Below are 8,857 nucleotides of genomic sequence, written 5' to 3' on the forward strand. Positions count from 1 at the left end.
TACGTGACAAGAATATCTGTTAAGCAGTCTAATGCAAATCTAGTTCAATATAAATTCTGGCTAACTAGTCTATGAAAAATTATGACTCGAGCCAACTTTTGCATGGATACAATTTTAAAGATTTTTAAAATTTTGTTTTGTTTATAATAATTGACTTTCAATTTTGCCTGAATAGTATTTTATATGATCAACAATCAGGATAAAACACAGATGATGTTTTTACAACTTTGGCTTTCTCTGCAGATAAATACCTCAAAATTTAGATAGCCTAAGTTCTCTGATTTAAGTATTACAGAAACATTATGCGATTAGTTAGTATTAAAGCCTGGATGATTGGGAAGTGTGCCAAGAAAAGGTCATTTTCACTTTGAGAGTACAGTACAGGTTCAGCCAACAGAATGTTAAAACCAGTCACAGTTATTTCAGAGTGTCAGTGAAAGAAGCTGCTGCTGTTGGTTCAGAGATAAGACACTGACAGTAATAAAAGGTGCTAAAGTGATAATGAAGACTTTATGTCAATACTACCAAAGATAACGTTCCTTTTCCCACCTCTGCTAGTTAACCATCTTAAAACTATATCTAGAAATTAGCCTCACTCAACAAGTACTAACTCAGATTACCACTTATCCTAATATCAGTGGTGTAGATAAATCCATGTAACAGACCAATATAAAACAGTCTTGGTTACATTATGTTGACCTAGCATATAAAATGCTACAGCCAAGCTAAGCTGTCAAATGTTCACATTAAATCTCAAAAAACTAATGCTTCAATCACCCTCCCTAAAAAAAAAAAAAAAAAAAACTGGCTTTAAATAATTAATTAAAATTACCTATTTCAATTAAGAATAACTATTTCTAATATTTTAAAATGTGAAAAAAATCACATGTAGGTAGTTAGTCTAAAGCTTTTGGTACCACCCTTTTAAGAAAAATGTCTTCCTCAAAAACTAAGACTTTCTCTTAGTCAGGTTACTCTCTTTGTTTCTTTGATCAGAAAATTATTGCACATACACTCTGATCAAGTTAATCTACTTTTATTTCGACAGAACATGGCTTGTAATTTTTCTAACAAATACTGAATTCTTTTTATATATTCCTAAGAAAGAAAGGAATATTTTGACTTAAGTGTCCTAAGGCTGACAATAGCATTTCTATTCAGATGTTTTACATACTAATGATTATAAGTAATTGTTTTATATATTCAAAACTAAAAAAATTTTGTTCTTAAAAACTTCGTATAGAAAGTACTATACTATGAAATGCTCTTATGATACAGTTCAGGATCAGTTTTTAAATGGGTCCTCTACTCACATTCCCTACCTTGCTCCAAAGGCATTACTAGGAATTGTGTAAAAATAACACCTTCCTCAACTTTGTCCCTCTCTACATGGGACATGACTCTCAGGGGTGTAAACTTCCCTGGAAACATGGGACAGAAATCCTAGAATGAGCTGGGACTCAGCATCAAGGGATTGAGAAAATCTCCTTGACCGAAAGGGGGAAGAAAGAAATGAGACAAGATAAAGTGTCGGTGGCTAAGAGATTTCAAACAGAGTCGAAAGGTTATCCTGGAGGTTATTCTTACACATTATATAGATATCCCCCTTTTTTAGTTTAAGATGTATCAGGCTAGAGGGAAGTGCCTGAAACCGTGGAGCTGTGTTCCAGTAGCCATGTTTCTTAAAGATGTTTGTGTAATGATATAGTTTATATAATGTGACTGTGTGATTGTGAAAACCTTGTGTCTGATGCTCCTTTTATCTACAGTATGCACAGATGAGTAAAACATATGGATTAAAAATAAATAAATAATTACAAATGTTAAAATTGAAAAAAAATGTATATTGGGTAGATGGAAATACTAGTTGTCAATGAGAGGGAGAGGTAAAGGGTATGGTATGTATGAGTTTTTCTTTTTTCTTTTTATTTCTTTTTCTGGAGTGATGCAACTGTTCTAAGAAATGATCATGCTGATGAATATACAACTATGTGATGATACTATGAGCCTTTGATTGTACACCATGTATGTATGTTAAGAATGTATGTGCTTATGTGTTGTTTTATCAATAAAAATAATAATAATAACACTTTCCTGAACTTTGTCAGGGAAGTTCATGCAAAATACAGATTAAGATACAGTTATGGGGCAGGCCACGGTGGCTCAGCAAGCAGAGTTCTCGCCTGCCATGCCAGAGACCCGGGTTCGATTCCTGGTGCCTGTCCATGCAAAAAAAAAAAAAGATACAGTTATGAAGACTAAAATTCACAACTACAAACCAAAAAGTAAACTGTTTCTGGCTAAATTCTTACACTAAAGGAAGATTTCTTCACAGCAAGTGAAGAGAGATCCCAATGACCATCCAAGAGCACTTTAAAAGAGGGAGAAAATGTGCTAGCTTTCCTCCCTGGAAGTGCATCACAGCGACCTGGGTCCAGTGAATGGAAGGAGCTCAGAACAGAATACTTCAAATGCAATGGCAGAGCATTAACTAACGTACTTTTAAAAAAATCACCCAGTCTTCCCCAACCCACTTTCTTCTTATTTTGGTCCAGCCGATTGAGTCATAAAACCTGAACAGTGATATCAATAAGTCCCTGCACCTCTGACCCAGGTCAGGGAACGGAAAGAATTTCTTCTTTATTATATCTTCAAACGGCAAAATCTAAGAATGTCTAGGGGGGCTCATGTTTGTTGATATTTATACATCAGTAGCTATGGTATGAACATTAGTTAAAAAGCGAGGTAAAAAACATTACTCTAGGAGCCATAATTTCCTTAACCAGGGAATCCCCCAGATATTTATTCATTCACTGCTTGTATAACTTGAGGTTGAGAATACATTTTTGAGAAAATACCGTGTATGCTAAAAGTAGACTACAAAGTCTGGAAGCGTTTTTAAAAAATCTCCGTATCTTAATGTTAATATATAGAAACAAAAAGCAAAGACGGAGAACAAAAAATTAAAAATCCAGAAACCTGACCTTGCCCACAAGTCGGAGAGTTCTGCACCCCTCCCCCTAGCTTCCCTAGGATACGGCTCAAGCTACCCCAACTGGTTAGTCTGTCTGTTTCAGCACCTGCCCGGCAGTGACAAGCGAGTCTCCACGCCAGGCGAGAGGGTCTGAAGAGGAAAGGAGGCCTTGGAAACGGTAAGGCCCAGGAGGGAAGGATTTCAAGAGAAAAGAGGATAAGAGCCCGAGCGGTTAGTGGCAGATGGGGACCTGGCTTAGGAGGACGACTAGGGGACAGGGGAGGGGCTCTATGAAGAGCCCAGGTGAGTGCAGGAATGAGGATCGCCTGTGGGAACCCGAACAGGAAGAGCGAAGGGACTGGGAGGCCTGGGTGCGCTGACGGAGGAGAGCCGGGAGGCAGGCGCGGCGGGCCCTAGCGCGCGGACTCACGTTCTCCCACCAGGAGGATCCGCACGTCTTTCTTCATGTTGGCAGCTCGCAGGGGCCGAGCTCGGCCCGCACGCATGGAGCGGACTCTTCTCGCCGGGAGCACCCACCCCACGGCGCCGCTCTCCCCGCGTTACCGACACCGCCTGCCAGCCTTTCCTGCCGCCCCACCCGAGCCCCTGGGCAGCCGCGCCGCCGCCTCCTCGACTGCTTCCCGGCTCCGGGGCCCGAACAGCGCCAGCTCCGCCTCCTCCGGCTCCGCGGGCGGTGGCGGCGGCGAAGCGGACGGAGCGCGGCGAGGGCCAAGTGGTTTTGGAACGCGAGCGCCCTCCAGACTTGAACAGCGCCCCCGCTGTCGGATTCGCGGCAGCGCAGCATCCAAGAATCTCGCCTCCCCTCTTCTGCGCTGAGTGATCCCAAAAGTACGCTCTGGACCAAGGAATTGAGTGACAGATTAGCTAGCTTAGCTCCATTTACTTTACAGAGTAAGGGCAGCAGGAGGGCCTTGGCCAAGATCACATAGCTAGAGCTTGGCAGTGACTCAGAGCAGGCGTCTCCTCGCTAGACTAGAAGCTCCAGGAGGGCAGCGACCTGCCTACCTGGTTTTCAATTGTATCCCCACCTCACTATACATGACCCCAGAAAATGTTTGATTGATTAGAAGGCTGCCCGCATCTCCTTTCCACTATCCAGAACCCATCACCCTAGATGTTTTTTGCCTATGGTGCTTATAAAGTATGATTAAAAATAATGAGGTTAGATTTTATGCCACCTGTGTAAACATTCATTTCGTTGTACCAAACTAAGAGATATCCCTCCCTGTACATGGGTTACTTTATGGCAGGGTCTGATACTTCTCTTGTCTAGCATGGTGCTGGGCGCATAACTGGCCCTGGATAATAAACTCTTACTGATTTTTCCAATGTCACATTAATTTTCTCCTGGCCCTCTCCTCTGGAGAAATTTGTTGCTACATCCCTAATTCTAGGAAGTGCTTGGCACTATCTGTGCGTAATGTACCTTCTTTCTATCTTAAATATTACATAATAAATTTAAAAAGAAAATAAAATGTGTATCGTACCAAACCTCTTTCTCCTAGGAGAAGCAGTGTTTCTGGTGCAGCAGTTAAGAGCTGCTGACAAATTGTCTAGATTTAAGACCATTCCATCACCTAATGCCTATGATTTTGAGTAAGCTCTTTTACTTCTCTGAGCGTTGGTTTCTTCTTCTATAATATGGTAGTAATGATAATACCTACTGCGCCTTAAGATGGTTGTGTGCAATGTCAGACTTGCAGCATATGCTCTCAGCTGTCATTATTATCATAAAATTTCACTGAAAAGTTGTATATCCACAGGTTTTGAGACAAATATTTTTTTTTTTTTTTTTTACATGGGCAGGCACTGGGAATCGAACCCGGGTCCTCTGGCATGGCAGGCAAGCATTCTTGCCTGCTGAGCCACCATGGCCCGCCCAAATATGTTTTCTACAGTATTTCACATTTTAGTTATATGATGTCCCTAAGGAGCCAAGGGGAGGAAGGCCTTCCAAAATCACTCTATGATATAATAAGAAGGGAGATAGGAAAAGACAGCCTCCAAGCTCATGGGAAGATAATGAATACATATACCAGGAGATACAAATAGCATGTTTTAGTCTCCCTCCTCCTATCCACGTCTCAGTGAGTGGAAACTGAAAATTCAGGAAGATCAATTGCCTAATCTTTCAGGGAAAATATTCCTCAGAATTTTAATATTTCAAAATGTTTGAGTTGGAAGGACTTTTACCTCTCTTCCAATCCCATTACTCTACGAGTAAGAAAATCAAGGCCCAGAGAGATACAGTGCCTTGCCGAAGGTAGAACAGCTGAGGTTGAGCTCTGGCTGCCATTCCCTAGCATGTGACCATGAGCAAGTCACAGCACCTCCATCTACCATATGAAGGCTCTAATCTCTTACCCACTTTCTACCTTAAGGAGTTGTTTGGAGGATCTCGGGAAATAATGTATTATTTGTGAAAAAGCTTTTTAAAAAAATAAAAAATTGCACAAATATCAGATCAGAAAGGACAAAGGCTTTTCGCAGAGGGGTAGACTGCTTAGGACACAGCTCACTCCAGCAACGCTTGCCAGTTGATGACAGTGTGAATTTGGAGGGGCTTCTCCAGGAGTTTCAGAAGAGACAGGCCTTCATGGTGTTATAGATGTGTGCTGGAAAAAGTCTTTAGTATTTTTATTAAGGGAAATGTCTGGAAGGCAGGGAACTGGGTGGAAGGGTTTATTTGGGGGGACATTGTAGAGATAATATTTTAAAGTACTCTTGTAAATGAAACTTCCTTAAAAATCCAGACTCAAGGGCTGCAGAAAGGAGGCAATCGGCAAGCAATTTCAGGGGCAATTACTAAACGGTTTGGAACACAGAGGCTAATGCTAAAGGGAGCAGAAGAGGAGTCTGGCATGCCAGAGCATACCTCCCTGGCTATGTAAGTTTATTTTTCCAGATACTTTCCAGCTCCTGAACGACTATATTTCTGGAACTTTGATGCCCTGGTTTGCCTTGAGCCTTATGGCCTTCATGTGACTTAAACAATGTCACAGTAACAGGAGTAACTATGAAGTTTGCTTGGAAGCAGCCTAGCTCAGTGGTTAAGCAGGAACTCCTGAGTCTGACTGCTTGGGCCTGAACTGCAGCTCTGCTAATTATTACCTATGCATCATGGGGCAAATTACTAACCCTCTCTGTGCTTCAGTCTCCTTGTCTGCAAAGGTGAATAATAATAGGACATGCCTCATAGTATTGGTATGAAGATTAAGTGAGTTAATAAAATAGGAAAATACTAAGAATTATAAGTGTTTTCCGGTATATGGAAATGATACATAAGTGTCAGGTAAATAAATTGTTAGAGAAGCAGCTTTTGCATACGTCTCTGAGTGTGAGGGATAGATCCAGGTGTAAAACACATTGTAGCAAAGCCAAGAACCAGAGAACAGAGTTGTTGGCAGTGGAATTTACTTTTGGGATAATACAGATTGATTACCATATAATAAATAGGTAGGATAACGCCCAGAGGACAGATTGGCATCTAAAAGGCACTGCTGGAATTTTCCTCTGGAATACTAGGAAGGAACAGTACCCTCAAGACAGGCTTCTAACCTCCTTGTCTGTGCTGAGGCATTGGTCCCTCTAAACTGAGTGCTTTTGCCAGGAGAGAAGAGGATCCATCTTCTATGCCTATCTAAGGAGGCCTGGCAACGCAGCCTCTCTCTGAGTCCCGGGACATGGAAGCCCCAAGGCCAGCGGGCAGGCCTGCTGGGTAGAAGATATGATGCGTGTTAAATGACTCTCATTGGATGAAACAGGGGAAGGTCTCTGACCTGTGAGTTAGAAACAGTCCTGGGCAGATGGCCACATGAGACTTGGATTGGCATCTGTCCCACTCTTAAGACCCATCTATCTTTGGACTATCAGGTTAAACGTGAAGCAGAATCCATCATGTACCCTTTCATAACTTTTGTTTCCCATTTCTTCCAGGAAGCCTTCTGTTCCTGCCAAGCCCTCTCTGATGGAATAGAAAAGTCCAATGCCTTGATTCCAGGTAAATATTTTATCTTGCCTTTTAATGCACTAGTCCTTTGTTCATTATTAAAACATCCATATTCTCTGCATATCTAGAGGACATGGATTCTGTTTGTTGGATTTGGCCAGAGGTACATCACTCAGCACAATTACTTATTATTGTGCATTTGATAATTAACAATGCTGAAAGGAAATTTCCAGACAAGTGCCTCATCTGTTGATAAAGTTACATTCAGTTTTCTTTTTAATTTTTGCAAGCTCCTTTTAGATTCAGATTGGGAAAAAAATACCCACAATTAAAAGATAATTGATAGGGGATGCAAGCGTCGTTCAGTGGTAGAATTCTTGCCTGCCATGTGAGAAACTGGGGTTCAATTCCCAGTCCATGCACTTTCCAAAAACAAACAAACAAGCAAAACAACCAAACAAAAATTCAACAAATGGTGCTGCAATAACAGGATACTCACATGGAAAAATAATGCAATGTGAGCCCGCCATACAGCATACAAAAAAAAAAGATAATTGTTATTGAGAAGCCTCCCGGACTATCCTCTCCTGAAATGGTCTGATTTCCTTTAGGGGAGTGGTTAAGAGCATGAGCTCCAGAGTCAATATTTCATCTCCAAAACTTTGGTAGCTGTGCAACATTGGGCAAGTTACATAACGTCTCTGAAAAACATAAACCATATAGGGCTCTGTTTGAGTATTAAATAAAATAATACCAGTAAAAGTTCCCTTCGGGGAATGGTAAGAACAGGGAGAAATTCAACTTCCCCAAGTTGAATTCTTGATACTCTCACAAGCAGTGTGGACAACCAAAGCTATAGGCTGAGCCCCCAGTCTTGGGGTTTGTTCATATGAAACTTAACCCCACAAAGGATAGGTCAAGCCTACTTAAAATTAGGCCTAAGAGTCACCCCCAAGAGAACCTCTTTGTTGCTCAGATGTGGCCTCTCTCTCCAGCCAACACAACAAGCAAACTCACCACCCTCCCCCTGTCTAGGTGGGACATGACTCCCAGGGGTGTAGACCTTCCTGGCAACATGGGACAGAAATCCTAGAATGAGCTGAGACTCAGCATCAAGGGATTAAGAAAACCTTCTCAACGAAAAGGGGGAAGAGTGAAATGAGACAAAGTGTAAATGGCTGAGAGATTCCAAACAGAGTCGAGAGGTTATCCTGGAGGTTATTCTTATGCATTAAGTAGATATCACCTTGTTATTCAAGAGGTAATGGAGAGGCTGGAGGGAACTGCCTGAAAATGTAGAGCTGTGTTCCAGTAGCCAGCCATGTTTCTTGAAGATGATTGTATAATGATATAGCTTTCACAGTGTGACTGTGTGATTGTGAAAACCTTGTGTCTGATGCTGCTCGTCAACAGACAAGTAGAACATATGAAATAAAAATAAATAATAGGGGGAACAAATGTTAAAATTAGTTTGAAATGCTAGTGATCAATGAAAGGGAGGGGTAAGGAGTATGGTATGTATAATTTTTTTTCTGTTTTTGTTTTCTTTTTCTGTTGTCTTTTTATTTCTTTTTCTGAATTGATGCAAATGTTCTAAGAAATGATTTTGATGATGAATATTCAACTATGTGATGATATTGTGAATTACTGATTATATATGTAGAACGGAATGATCATATGTTAATGTTTTTGTTAGTTTGTAAATTTTTTAAAAATTAATAATAATAAAAAAAGAAGGCTACAAATCCTTCAGCACTCCCACCTTAGGTGGGTAAACCTCTTTGTGACTGTCTTTTCCATAGTGATATCCACAATAAACTCCTTTAGAGAAAAAATAAATAAATAAATAAATAAATAAAATAATGCCAGTAAAACATTTATCACAGCCCTTAATATATCACCCATAGCAGCTG

At 40.8% G+C, this 8,857-nt stretch overlaps 1 protein-coding gene and 1 long non-coding RNA gene across 7 annotated transcripts in view; one reads left to right on the plus strand and one right to left on the minus strand.

Moving 5' to 3' along the window:
- RHOT1 (ras homolog family member T1) overlaps nucleotides 1–3,643 on the minus strand; it is a 75,489-nt gene extending 71,846 nt beyond the window's left edge. For 3 of the 6 annotated variants that reach the window (XM_077165221.1, XM_077165220.1, XM_077165222.1), the window contains exon 1: nucleotides 3,405–3,642. In XM_077165221.1, coding sequence (XP_077021336.1) covers nucleotides 3,405–3,480 — 76 coding nt within the window. In that variant the 5' untranslated portion in view covers nucleotides 3,481–3,642. Of the gene's footprint in view, nucleotides 1–3,404 lie in introns of all 6 variants that reach the window. The other 3 variants (XM_077165225.1, XM_077165227.1, XM_077165224.1) reach the window with 3 other exon arrangements.
- Nucleotides 2,716–8,643, plus strand: LOC143687853 (uncharacterized). Its single transcript, XR_013177706.1, has 3 exons — nucleotides 2,716–3,152; nucleotides 6,932–6,995; nucleotides 8,543–8,643. It is a non-coding gene; the product is annotated as an uncharacterized LOC143687853 (long non-coding RNA).
- Nucleotides 8,644–8,857: the final 214 nt, after the last annotated feature.

Source organism: Tamandua tetradactyla, chromosome 6 (assembly GCF_023851605.1).
Source record: "Tamandua tetradactyla isolate mTamTet1 chromosome 6, mTamTet1.pri, whole genome shotgun sequence".
Classification (NCBI taxonomy): Eukaryota; Metazoa; Chordata; class Mammalia; order Pilosa; family Myrmecophagidae; genus Tamandua; species Tamandua tetradactyla.